This window comes from Setaria viridis, chromosome 6 (assembly GCF_005286985.2).
Source record: "Setaria viridis chromosome 6, Setaria_viridis_v4.0, whole genome shotgun sequence".
NCBI lineage: Eukaryota > Viridiplantae > Streptophyta > Magnoliopsida > Poales > Poaceae > Setaria > Setaria viridis.
The window spans coordinates 20,777,764-20,792,019 of NC_048268.2; the positions used below are offsets into that span (position 1 = coordinate 20,777,764).

Consider the following 14,256-nt stretch of genomic DNA (forward strand, 5'->3'; position numbering starts at 1 on the left):
CGCGCCACCAACCGTGCCCACGAAGCCCCCGAATGGCCCCACACGTCAGTGAAACAGTACCCCCATCCCCTGGAGCCAGCCATCTCGCGCACGCTGGGATCTCAAAAAAAAGGAAAAAAAAATCTCGCGCATGCTGCTAAAATCTCACCCAAACCCCACCCCCGCACCACTCGCCGACCTCTCGTGCCCCCCCGACGCCACCTCGACCTCTGCTGCTCTGCACCACTGCTCTGTGCTCTCCGGTGCAGGCAGCAGGCCACGCCGACCCTCTCGCGAAGGTTCTAGAACCTTTCCGGGATGCAGAGCGCCGCGGCCTTCCGGCCGTGCCCCGCACGGCCGCTGGTGAGCCGTAACCCTAGCCGCCCCCTCCTCCCGGCCCGCCCGCTCCGCGTCGGCGCCGCTGCCGCTGCCACCACCAGCACCAGATGCGGCGCCGTGGGCCCTCGGGGTCACGGGCTCGGCTTGCAGCCGGTCTCGCCGGATAGGGAGGGCAAGGCACGCCAGCGCCAGGTGGCGTGCGGCGCGGCCGGCGCCGCCGGGAAGGTGGAGGAGGAAGGCGGCGGGCTCATGAAGACGCTGCAGCTCGGCTTGTTCTTCGGCCTCTGGTACCTGTTCAACATCTACTTCAACATCTATAACAAGCAGGTGAGTATAGCAGACGCCATGCCGTGTACTTGGGCGAGCGAGCGATGTTGATCTGAGATAATTGGTTACCTCAGAGATTGCGGCTGTTTAGCTGTCCTGTTTGGGTGAGGAATGATATTGTTTTGTATGAACGCGAGGGTTCCAACAGCAATTACTGGGAAAATCTAGAGTAATTTTTATGCTCTTTTGGTGGGTCTGACGATTAGTTGGTGCTTGAGAGTCTGAGATGGTCATTCTGATATGGTTGCATCTGATTGGTTCTTTTCATGTTTCTTATTGCTTTACCATTTTGAATCTCGCCAAGTGTGCTCAGCATGAACTATTAGTTCAATTGTTTAGTATTGAAAAAAAATCCAGGTTTATCTCTCTAGGATGACGATGTTTGCCGTAAGTGGTATTTTGTTGCTAAAAAGTATAGAAGATTGCAATCTCATACCACTCTTTTGTCTTTTTGGTGTTATTAGTGTATAAATGGAAAAGTAGCGTGAATTATTTAAGAAAGTAGAGATTCTTTTCTGCTTTTGGTGTTACTGCTAATATATATGACATATGCTACTATGGTTGGGGTTTTTTGTTTCATGCATGGTACCTATGAGGGCCTTACATATGGTCGATTTAGATTGGACTTATAAGACTATACTTGGTTGAAAACTAAATCTATGTGCTACTTAGATTGTTTCGTTATGACAGATGTTGACCTTGTTTTAGGACTTAGCTTCCAACATTCTGGTCTATTGACTAGTGTGGCCATTTTTCTAATTGTAATAGCGACTGCTTTGCTGAATCTCTTTTCTATTCCTCTCATTATTTTGCTGGTTTACTCTGCCCTGGCTTCATTACTGGCATTCTGCGCCGCCCCCCCCCCCCCCCCCCCCCCCCCCCGGTTGCAATGTAAAAATCATTCTTCCCCAGATATGTCTTGTTGAGCATGGTACTGATATTCAATGTACAAGTTTGTGATCACCAGCTTAGAGAGTTTCCTTTTCTTGACAGAATGCTAGATCTTACTGATATCCATGAAGATAAACTGCAACTTTTTCTTGCTGTTAATGTACATGACAGGTTCTCAAGGTTTTCCCATACCCCATAAACATTACGGAAATTCAATTTGCTGTTGGAGCTGCAGTTGCTTTGTTTATGTGGATCACTGGTATCATTAAGAGACCAAAGATTTCTGGTGCACAGGTAGACCTGTAACATTTTGTTACAAACTTTAGTCTATTTTTAGTGGGATCTGTATTGACACTCATGTTCTTTTTTTTCAGCTTGTAGCCATCCTACCTCTGGCTATAGTCCATACTATGGGCAATCTTTTCACCAACATGAGCCTTGGGAAGGTTGCAGTGTCATTTACGCATACCATCAAGGCTATGGAACCTTTCTTTTCTGTTCTTCTTTCTGCAATATTCCTTGGCGAGGTAATTTTTATATACAAATGCAATGCAAGCTGTGTTTCAAACTTTAAGAAATTCATTTGTCTTATATTGAATGGCTTTGCAGTTACCTACTGTTTGGGTAGTACTATCTCTTCTTCCAATTGTTGGTGGTGTTGGATTGGCATCTCTTACTGAGGCATCCTTTAACTGGTATGTAACAATTATTATCATTTGAATCCAAGCGTACCCAAACTAAACTGTAGAAGATAAGAGCTTCTGACAAATGTTCTCTGCCTTCTGTGCTTCTTGTGCCATTCTATTTCTCCTTTATCTTTTACTCTATCCGTTTCAAATTGTACCACATTTTGACTTTTCTAGGTCCGTAGCTTTTGCTATGCACCTAGATATATGGGTGTCTACATGCATAGTAAGAACTATGTATCTAGGAAAGGTAAAATGACTTACAATTTGGAACGGAGGGAGTATGTTGTTTGTGTCCGTGGACCTAGATGTAGGGTTTTTGATGTATTTAACATTAGTATGTTTAGTATTTGTACAAATTATAGCTATGCTTTATTCAGATTATGATATGTCATCTTGCAAACTGTGAGCCACCTGCTAACGAGAAATACCTAACCGGTTAAATGCAATTTTATTACAACAACAACAACAAACCCTTCAGTCCCATGCAAATTGGGGTTGGCTAGAGTTGAAACCCAACATGAGCTACCAGCAAAATGGGAAAAGAAAATATATATATTAATAGGGGATTTAGAGCCTGTTCATGGTGGATTTGGTTTTATTATTTTAAAAGTAATTATGATGCAATATAATGTTAATATAATAATGCTCAAATAGCTAGTGTTCTAAAATTGTTTCACTCAGCAATGCATGTCTTCTGAAAATATTCTTAAATCTTATTTATAGTTGAAACACGGCCATGGTATTTTTGAATTCTTTTTCATTAATATCCTTGAGTTCTGCTATGAAGTATTTAACTTGGTGGTACTTTTGTGACAACAGGGCTGGCTTTTGGAGTGCAATGGCTTCAAATGTTACCTTCCAATCGCGGAATGTACTGAGCAAGAAGGTCATGGTTAAGAAGGAGAATGAGGTAACTGAAATATCTAGATTTGTGTCTTATACGATTTATTTATGAAATTGCATTGGCTTCTTTTCTTTGTCATGTCTATCATGTGCAGTAGTGCATTTCCATCTCTAATTCCTAATCCACTTCATATGTTTCCTTTGTGCAGGAATCCTTGGACAACATTAATCTCTTCTCTATAATTACAGTGATGTCCTTTTTCCTATTGGCACCTGTTACCTTCTTTACGGAAGGTGTCAAAATCACTCCTACGTTTTTGCAATCTGCTGTAAGTGTAACAATGTTTGAATTTAAATCCATTGCTTGCAAACAGAAAGAAAGATAGAGAAAATATTGCACCTTGAGTAACCATCGGGGTAAACACCTTTATGTGTTTGTAGGGTTTGGATGTAAAACTGGTCCTTACAAGGTCTCTGCTTGCTGCACTTTGTTTCCACGCATATCAACAGGTTTGTCATCAAGTTACTCCATGCACTTTGTTGTGATGTATTCATATCTTGAGTTGGAGACTGCAGTCTGTTGTCTATTTGGTGTGTTAGTTTTATGCAAAACTCAGAGGCATACAGATAACAAATCCATATAGCTTTATTCCTCACATGTAGCTTTCAGTAGCTGCAAATGGCATCTGGAGTTGTCTTCTATGCCTTAAAACCCAAACTCTTCTGCATTTGTAGTCCATGAGTAAAGTTGCTAATGAGTAATGACCTGCTTGGAGGGAGGAATTGGTCTGAGAATTTTGAGGATGTGGTTCAATTTTGGACTACATCCTATGGATTTGAGAGCCCCTTTTCTAACAGGCTCCATAAAGATGAAAATGCTGTGCCTGATATTAGTCATCATATCCAATTTTTTATTGTAGGTGCCTATTCTATTTTGCATTATTCTTCTAGATTCATTGCGCTATACAGAAATAATTGTGCAGTATTTATGGATGAGTACTATTTCATTGCAATTTTTTTATCGAGATTAAATTTGAACTAGATCCAAAATTTCAATGAAACCTCCCAATCAAAATAGGAACTACTCCCAACATCCCAAAAAGAGTGCAATTCTAGTTTTGTCTTAAATTTGACCAAATTTATAGATAATAGTATCAATATTTGACTATTTGTAACACAAAATGGGTATACTAAGAAAATATATTTCTTGATGAATCTAATGATACATATTTAGTATCAAAAATATTGATGCTATTCTCTATAAACTTGGTCAAACTTAAATTGACTTTGGACAAACCTAAAATGCATTCATTTTGGGATGGAGCGATTATGTATTAGGGCAGTGCCAATTTGAGGTTAGGGAATGTTCCAAGTTCATTTTTTTAAAGAGTCAGTTATGAGTTCCAATGAATAATTTCATTTTGAAAGAACAATGAATGAGTTCTGAATTGCAGTTGATGATGTCATGGGAATTTCTCATGTTCAATGTTCATGAATGCTATTTGTACTAGTATTTTGCAAGCAATTGATATATTTTACATGCAACTATTTCTGAACTTTTATGAAACTTGATGTTCCCAAAAAGTGGGGAATACTTGCGCTCTTAAAATTGTGAGAAGTGTTCACTTTCAGAAGTGGATTTGCTCCTTTTTGTGGGCATCTCCACTAGTGTAGAATTGATGAAATGCGAATCTACAACGAAACCATGCCTGCTGAAGCAATCTTCATATTTAATTATTATGTCAATATATTTTTCCTGGACGTGTAGTTTATCATGGTACATGTATCTGGGTGTATATACACTGACATGATTGCAGACTTGAAGGTGGGGTAGTGTTAGCTAAAATCAAGATTTGATTGCTATTGCATGACATTTGATTTATTCTTTATTTCATGTATCCTTATTAATCTTATTATTAGCTGCATGTGTGTTGCAATGCTGTTTTCAGTGCCTCATCATTTCTCTTGTTTGATTTTGTTGAAGGTGTCATACATGATTCTGGAGAGGGTGTCTCCTGTTACTCATTCCGTGGGCAACTGTGTTAAGCGTGTCGTGGTCATTGTCACATCAGTGCTGTTCTTCAGGACTCCTGTTTCTCCTATCAACTCCCTCGGTAACCTTGCTGCCTCCATTTGCTTCTCTCTGCTTTTGACTGATTGCCTTCCTCCATCCTCAGTTATCTCACCATACCTGCTTTCCCTTGCGTGTGTAGGTACCGCGATTGCACTTGCTGGAGTTTTCCTGTACTCACAACTGAAGAGACTGAAGCCCAAGCCAAAGACTGCTTGAAAGAGATTGTAATTACCGTATCTCTTTCTCGTGTTTAGGGAGTCAAATCATGGCAGCACACCTTGAAATTGTTGATTTTAGTGTATAAATGTTTTTCTTTTGAAGCAATACGAATTCACTGTTAGGGTAATTTGTGATCTTACTTTTTTTGGATCAAGACATGTTTTGAAATTTGTGTCTGCAGAAGAGCTGTATCATATCTGTTCCCATGCTGGTATCTCAGTGTAAGTAGCATTATTGCTTAATATTGAACTGCTCCGAGTCACAAAACAAACATGCAGAGAGCAGTTTGTCGTACAAAATGAGTTAGATTGCACATCATGATTCCTGAAGACTAAAGTTTCTATCTGGGTGCAACTATCCAAGTGAATACATGTATTTGAGAAACGACGCCGTGATTCCCTAAAATTGCTGGAAATGTATGCTTATAATCTTGTGGAGGTGTTCGAATAACAGAAAGTTCTCGCTTTCATGGAAAGGTTTGAGGGCGATGGAGGTGAGGATTTTGACGTGCGGTCGACCGTGAAAGGTACATCTTGTTCCAGTCCGCGAGAATGAGACCAAAGCAAGAGGAATTGGACCACTTGGTCCTCCCAGAACTAGCCAAAAAATTATTTCAGGGGACAAAAACTTCTTTTTCGCAGCCACTTAAAAGATCATTCTTGAAGTGGCGCACAAAGGGATTGCAAGTTTCACCTAATGGCGACAAGGCAAGTGAATTTTTTTTTGCCCTGATAGCACGGTATAACTTAAACTATAAATGGCATATACAAGGAATTAATTTAAGATTTAGTGGATTGAGTTGCATGAGTCGCCAGGAAAACGTTAATCCTGGCGGCAAAGGTGAAATACGTGATACCGACCAATCAGCCCAGAACAGTCCAGATTTGGTCATGCTAGTTTCCAGTTTCGATAGATTTTGGGCAGGACTGAGTTAACGCGCTACTAGTCACGCAATGGGATAGTGCAGGTCTTATCTGGTGCTACCATATGTTTCTTTAGTCTACTTGGTCGGCATGCGTGCACACGCCTGACTACAGCATGCAGTAGATAAAAAATTGCTTTTTTAAATGATATTATTGCTGACATCCGTGCGAAAAATAGGTGTATTTTCTTTAAACAAGCACTATTCTCTTATCAAGTATCGGTTTTTAAATCCGTTTACATCGTTATATTACTTGCGAAGATCTATAAAACAAAATCCTATGTAGTATGTTTTGAAGTCATTTTTTTCTTCTGCCAACTTATGTTGAATGAACAGTGCTAACTTATAGCACTTATATACAAACTGTATAGCAACTTATATTGTATTTTTAAGATAAAAAATTCTCTTATTTAGAATTGTGCATCGAGGAATATCAACTTATCTATACACTGTAATAACTTGTATGTCTACTACACCTTTAACTTTCATCCTATTATTAACAAACTACATAAAAATTTTGTGACAACTTTAAATTATGTAGAGACAATGAGACAACTTATATAGGGATGATATACCAATTTATGTAGAGATAATATAATGTAGCAGCTTGTACATATACTTCAGACTGGTAATAATGCCATGTAAAAATATTCTTTAGCAATTTATGCATATAGTTTTATCTACAGGTAACATATAAGTTGCCACACACTTAATACATAACTACCTACAACTCATTCAACATAAGTTACTAGTGCATAAGATCTGTTGGGGGAAAATATTAACGATCCCCTAAGATGCCACTTAAGGAAGCAGACACGGAGGCCCGGGCCCACCTAGACGTGATCAAAGCTCCGCCTCGCCCGACCAAGACGCCAGGATCGGGAACGTCCGACCCCCCTCCACAAAGTTTCCGCCTCGCCCGACTGCGGCCCCGGGGTCGGGGGCGCCCGACCCCTCGTCACGAAGTTCCGCCTCGTCCGACCCCAAGCGAAGGGGTCGGGCGCGCTGAGGCCCCTAGGGCAGGCATCCCCCTCGGATACGGTCCAGATGGATGAGACAGACACAATCCTGTGGGTCCCCCCGTCGGCCTCGCCATAAATGCTCCGTAGGCCTGGCAGAGGGAAGGGATGACCGCGCTCCTCACGCAACCCGTCACAAGTACCCGTGCACGACCACACTGTACAGGCTACAGTGCCGGCGGCTGACTCCCATTCGCCGCAGGGTACTCATGGCCTGCGCCGGCCGGAGTGAAGGAGAGACCGGCCTGTCCTCGGGCCCCGCGCGCCCTCGGGTCCCGCACAGCAAGGATGTGACGCCCTCTCTCCAGGAGCCATCGTCTGAACAACAGCATCCACCGTCCTCCCCAACAGACACCAGGATAACGACGGAACGCCCTCATCATGACCCGACGCCTACGGGTATCGAAGGAGCTATCTGTAGGGTGCAACAACAGTTGGCACACGGCGGCCTCCCCTTCCGGCATGCACGCCGGCGTTCGCCAGGGGCCGGCAGAGGCGTCGGGCGCCTAGGAACTTGCTCCTCCTTCCTGCCGTATTTTTTACCATTCTACGCTTTACTCTTTACAGTCCTCTTCACCCGATCCCAACTGTAACTCCGGCCACCCCCCTTGCGATATAAAAGGAGGAATCCAGGGCCGGAGGGGGGATCGGCTTCTTCTCCCACAAGCCACAGCACACAACGACTCTCCCTGAGAGCGCAAGCACTAAAGAGACTTGGGACCAGTCCCTCTCTCGTCGACCTGTAACCCCTACTACAGAACCCCGCGTGGGCAACACGAACATCCTCGATACTGGATGTAGGGCTTCCCTTGCCCGAACCAGTCTAAACCCGTGTCTCCCACGCAACCACCTGAGGCTTACGCGCATAAAAGAAATTCACTAGTCTAAGTCTTGATCCGCCGATCTTGACAACGACAGTTGGCGCGCCAGGCAGGGGACCTTTGCGCGTACATTCCCAGCCTCAGATGGCCAATTACGATAGTAGCTTTGCTCCGGGCTCCCTGATCCGATTCGGGAGCCTGGACTTCCTCGCCACCGGGGAAGGGATCGAGCTGATCCCGGTCCTCGTCCTACCCGCTCGCCCAGCTACGCCCGGCCCTGCCGCCGGGATGGCGGCGAGCGGTCGCTCGCTTACCGGAAGGACCTCACCAAGGGGACAGCCCTTCGGGATATGCAACGCCACGGGGGCCTACAGACGCCTCCTAGCGCGGTCCATGACCGCGTCGCCCGCGAGCAACGAGCTCGTAGGCGCAGCAAGGACGATCTCTGATGCTGGCTCCAGTAGCGGGAGTCCACACCCCTCACGCGAGTGCCTCATGGCCGACGCGCACTTCGAGGGATCCAACGGCAACGATGCCGAGGGGAGACAAAGGGCTCCCCCCTCGCGCGCCGCAGCTACAACCGGAGCCTTACCAAGGGCCCCGGAGTGCTCTCGGCAACTAGAATTGCGCGTGGGCGCCCACCAAGAAGTAGAGCACCCCCACCGCGAGGGGGGAGCACGACAACGGGCGCGCGACGTCCAGCAACGCATCTGCGCGGACGGAGAGCGTCCGCAGCTCTTTGCCCGCGCTAGCCAAAACGTCGCAGCCGCGGCGGTGTTGCTCCGACAGCTCCCCGAACCAGCGACGCCCGAGGAGCGACGGGCACGCCAAGAGATGCGCAACCTGCTCGAGTGCGCTGCCGTCCAGCAGGCGGAAAGTTCGGCGTCCCGGCGACGCGGGCAGAACGCCAGCCGGGCGACGCCTGACGCGCCCCCAGAAAGGCAGGGGGAATCTGTCCATCAACCCCCTCCGGGGGTGAATCAGGCCGCGTCCGCCCGACGGACCCCGCCACCCGCGGGAGGCGAGGCTCGATCCGTCCACCAGCGCGTCAGTCTCGTCCGCGACGCCCGCGACACCCTGAACGCATGGAGACGCTCCCGCGCGGACAGGGAGGACGGGGCAGATCGAGGCTACCACGTCCACCGTGGCGGGCGCTACGACAGCGGGGAAGACCGCAGCCCGAGCCCTGGACCGGCTGGGCCCTGGGCCTTCTCTGCGCGCATCCTAAATGCGCCCTTTCCGCCGCGCTTCAGGCAACCCACGAGTATAGCCAAATACTCAGGGGAGACGAATCCTGGAGTGTGGCTGAGCGATTACCGGCTTGCATGTCAAGCCGGCGGGGCGGATGATGACCTGTTTATCATCCGCAACCTACCCCTTTTCCTGGCCGACTCCACGCGAGCTTGGCTAGAACATATCCCATCGGGACGCGTTCGCAACTGGAACGACCTGAAAGAGGTTTTCATAGGAAACTTCCAAGGGACGTACACGCGCCCCGGCAACTCCTGGGATCTCCGGAGCTGTCGTCAGGGGGCGGACGAGTCCCTCCGGGATTACATCCGGCGCTTCTCCAGAAAGCGCACCGAGCTCTACAACGTCGCGGACGTCGACGTCATAGGAGCCTTCCTAGCAGGGACCTCCTGCCGGCCCCTCGTCCATGAGCTGGGGCGCCGAGGCCCGCGAACCACGGAGGAGCTCCTCAACATCGCCACTAGCTACGCCTCTGGCAAAGAGGCCATCGGAGCGATCTTCGACCGTTCCAAAGGCAAGGTGAAACGGGAGGAGGATGCCAACGAAGGCACCTCCAACCGCCAGCAGAAGAAGAAGGGCAAGCAACGACGCGAGGCCCCCCTCGTGGCCGCGGTCGAGCGCAAGCGGGGGCAGCCGCCCCCCGAAGGCGCTCTCGGTTTCTTCGAAAACTTGCTCGAGGGACCGTGCCCGAACCACGAGTTCCCCGTCAAGCACGCCTACAAAGACTGTAACCTCATGAAGAGGTACTTCGTGGGCAATCCGGTGAAAGGCGACCAGAAGCGGAAGCCCGATGAGGAAAAGAAGGGCGACGAAGAGAAGGAAGACAGCTTCCCTAAAGTCGACGGCTGCTTCATGATCTTCGGCGGCTCCGCAGCGTACGACACCAAGCGCCATTAAAAGCTGGAGCGCCGGGAGGTCTACGCGGCCAAGCCTGCGACTCCGGCCTTCCTCGACTGGTCCGGGCCGGCCATCACCTTCGATAGGTCCGACCACCCTGGACGCGTCCGGCATCCGGGGCGTTACCCTCTCGTCGTCGACCCCATCGTCGGCACGACGCGCCTCACCAAGGTACTCATGGATGGGGGCAGCGGCCTCAACCTCCTCTACACCGAGACTCTCGACGCTATGGGGATCGACCGCTCCCGCCTCCGTCCCAGCAAGGCACCTTTCCATGGCGTCGTGCCAGGGAAGCAGGCGACGCCTCTCGGGCAAATCGACCTGCCCGTTACATTTGGGACCCCTTCCAACTACAGGAAGAAGGTCCTCACCTTCGAGGTGGTGGGGTTTCGCGGAACCTACCATGCCATCTTAGGACGGCCGTGCTACGCGAAGTTCATGGCAATCCTCAACTACACCTACCTCAAGCTCAAGCTGCCAGGGCCCAACGGGGTCATGACCGTCGGCACGACCTTCCAGAAGGCATATGAGTGCGACGTAGAGTGTTGCGAGTACGCTGCGGCCATCACCGTCACGAGCGGCATGGCGGTCCAGCTTGCGGAGGTCATCGAAGATCAGCCCGGCGCCAAGCAGTCGAATACCTCCTTTAAGCCCACCGAAGGTATCAAGGAAGTCCCTCTCGATCCCGGCTGTTCCAATGGAGGGGTTGTGCGGATCAGCGCGGCCCTATCCCCCAAATAGGAAAGCGCGCTCGTCGACTTCCTCCGCGCGAACAGCGACGTCTTCGCGTGGAAGCCCTCGGACATGCCTGGTATCCCGAGAGAAGTCGCCGAGCATTCCTTGAACATCAGGGCCGGCTCCAAACCAGTGAAGCAAGGCTTGCGCCGTTTCGATGAGGAAAGGTGCAGGGCCATTGGCGAAGAGCTCCAGAAGCTCCTGGCGGCCGGGTTCATCAAGGAAGTGCACCACCCCGAGTGGCTGGCCAATCCTGTCCTTGTACCAAAAAAGAACGGGAAATGGAGGATGTGTGTCGATTATACCGGTCTCAACAAAGCGTGTCCAAAGGACCCGTTTCCTTTGCCATGCATAGATCAAATAGTTGACTCAACCGCCGGGTGCGAGACCCTCAGCTTCCTCGACGCATATTCCGGCTACCACCAGATCGCGATGAAAGAGGCCGACCAGCTCGCTACCTCCTTCATCACCCCCTTTGGTCCCTACTGCTACGTTAAGATGCCGTTCGGCCTCAAAAACGTGGGGGCTACCTTCCAGCGATGCATGCTGAAGTGCTTCGGAGATCTCATCGGGCGGACCATTGAGGCCTACGTTGACGACATCGTGGTTAAATCCAGGAAGGGTGACCAGCTCGTTCCCGACCTGGAGCTAGCCTTCGAAAGGCTGAGGGATAAGCGTATTAAGCTCAATCCCGAGAAATGTGTGCTCGGTGTCCCAAGGGGCATGCTGTTAGGCTTCATCGTCTATGTGCGCGGCATCGAGGCAAACCCGGAGAAGATAGTGGCCATCGATGACATAGGGCCAATCCGGAACATAAAGGGGGTGCAGCGCATCATGGGATGCTTAGCAGCTCTAAGCCGCTTCATCTCGCGCCTCGGCGAGCGAGGTCTTCCTCTCTATCGGCTCCTGAAGAAGTCTGACCGCTTCGAATGGACCAGCGAGGCCCAGGAGGCACTTGACCGACTCAAGGGCCTCCTAACGAAGGCCCCGATTCTGGTCCCGCCCACCGACGGCGAGCCCCTCCTGCTCTACATCGCGGCGACCACCCAGGTGGTTAGCGCGGCCCTGGTGGTGGAGCGGGAAGAAGAGGGGCACGCTCTTAAGGTGCAACGACCGGTGTACTTCATCAGTGAAGTCTTGTCTGAGTCCAAGACACGATATCCACAGATCCAGAAGCTCGTCTACGCCATCCTCATCACGAAGAGGAAGCTGCGCCACTACTTCACCTCCCATCCGGTAACGGTCGTTTCATCATTCCCGCTTGGTGAAGTAATCCGGAACTCGAATGCTACAGGGAGAATCGCGAAGTGGGCGCTTGAGCTTATCGACCAGGGTATCACCTACGTCCCCCGCACCGCCATCAAGTCCCAGGCACTTGCCGACTTCGTGGCCGAATGGACGGAGGTTCAAGCCCCATCGGCGCCAGAGAAGCAGGAGTACTGGACGATGTACTTTGATAGGTCACTGATGAGGGCCCGCGCCGGAGCAGGCCTCGTCTTCGTCTCTCCATTGGGCGTGCGCATCAGGTACATGATCCGCCTCCATTTCCCTGCGTCCAATAATGTCGCCGAGTGCAAAGCCCTACTCAACGGGCTCCGCATCGCCATCGAGCTGGGTATCTGTCGGCTGGACGTCCGGGGCGATTCCCAGTTGGTCGTCGAACAAGTCATGAAGTAGTGGAGCTGCCACAACCCCAAAATGGCAGCCTACTATAACGAAGTCCGTAAGCTTGAGGACAAATTCGATGGGTTAGAGCTCAACCACGTCGCGAGGCGCTTCAACGAAGCCGCCGACGAGCTGGAGCAGGCGGCGTCCGGCCGAATGCCCATCCCCAACGACGTTTTCGTTAGCGACCAGTTGAAGCCTTCAATCCGTTATCCGGAGCCGGCAGGGGTCGGCGAAGCACCCCCAGCCCTAGGATCGGGACCCGAGCCGGGGGAGGTTGGCAACGCGCCACCTGTCCCGGACCCGAGCACCGGTCCCGAGGGAATCAACGCTGCCTTACCCGACTCGGCCTTGGAAGCCAAGCCATCTGACCCCGTGGTCATGGAAATCACGGCAGACCCCGCGGCGGGGGCCGACCCCCCGATCGACTGGAGAGCCCCGTACCTCGACTACCTTGTCCGCGACACGCTCCCGGCAGACAAAGCAGAGGCCCGCAAGCTCGCGCGCCGCGCCAAATCCTTCACCATCGTCGACCAGGAGCTCTACAAGAGAAGTCACACTGGGATCCTCCAGCGCTGCATCCTGATCGAGCAGGGAAAGACGCTGATCCAGGATATCCACGCCGGGGCTTGTGGTCACCACGCCGCGCCAAGGACCCTCGTGGGAAACGCCTTCCGACAAGGTTTCTACTGGCCGACCGCGGTCGCGGATGCTACCCAGGTAGTCCGCACCTGTGAAGGATGCCAGTTCTTTGCCCGCCAGACTCACCTGCCCGCACAGGCGTTGCAAACCATCCCCATCACGTGGCCGTTCACGGTCTGGGGGCTGGATCTCGTCGGACCCTTCAAAAAGGCGCCCGGGGGCTTCACGCATCTGCTCGTCGCTGTCGACAAGTTCTCCAAATGGATCGAAGCAAGACCAGTAGCGCAAATCAGGTCCGAGCAAGCGGTACAATTCTTCACCGACATCATCCACCGCTTCGAGATCCCAAATTCCATCATCATCGACAACGGCACGCAGTTCACCGGGAAGAGATTCCTCCAGTTCTGCGACGACCACCACATCCGAGTGGATTGGGTGGCCGTGGCGCACCCCCGCACGAACGGGCAAGTCGAGCGAGCCAACGGCATGATACTCCAGGGTCTCAAGCCACGGATCTTCGACCGCCTTAAAAGGTTCGGCGGACGGTGGGTTGCGGAGCTTCCCGCAGTCCTCTGGAGCTTAAGGACGACCCCCAGCCGGGCGACGGGGTTCACCCCATTCTTCATGATCTACGGGTCAGAGGCCATTTTGCCCACTGATCTGGAGTATGGGTCGCCGAGGGTCAAGGCATACGACGAACAGGGAAACCAGGCGTCACTCGAGGACGCACAAGATCAACTCGACGAGGCGCGAGACGTAGCCCTACTACACTCGGCTAAATACCAGCAGGCCCTACGGCGTTACCACAACCGCAAGATACAAGGCCGAGCCTTCAACGTCGGCGACTTAGTGCTCCGCCTCGTCTAGGACAACAGGGGTCGGCACAAGTTGACTCCCCCATGGGAAGGCCCGTTCATCATCGTACAAGTACTACGACCAGGCA

The 14,256-nt window shown here is 50.8% G+C and overlaps 1 protein-coding gene across 1 annotated transcript; it reads left to right on the forward strand.

Annotated features, from left to right (window-relative positions):
• Window positions 1-169: 169 nt before the first annotated feature.
• Window positions 170-5,690, forward strand: LOC117860118 (phosphoenolpyruvate/phosphate translocator 2, chloroplastic). Its single transcript, XM_034743343.2, has 9 exons — window positions 170-645; window positions 1,708-1,830; window positions 1,911-2,063; window positions 2,146-2,231; window positions 3,045-3,135; window positions 3,278-3,397; window positions 3,510-3,578; window positions 5,053-5,182; window positions 5,282-5,690. The coding sequence occupies exons 1-9, from the start codon at window positions 298-300 to the stop codon at window positions 5,356-5,358; spliced, it is 1,197 nt and encodes a 398-aa protein (XP_034599234.1). The 5' UTR covers window positions 170-297; the 3' UTR covers window positions 5,359-5,690.
• Window positions 5,691-14,256: the final 8,566 nt, after the last annotated feature.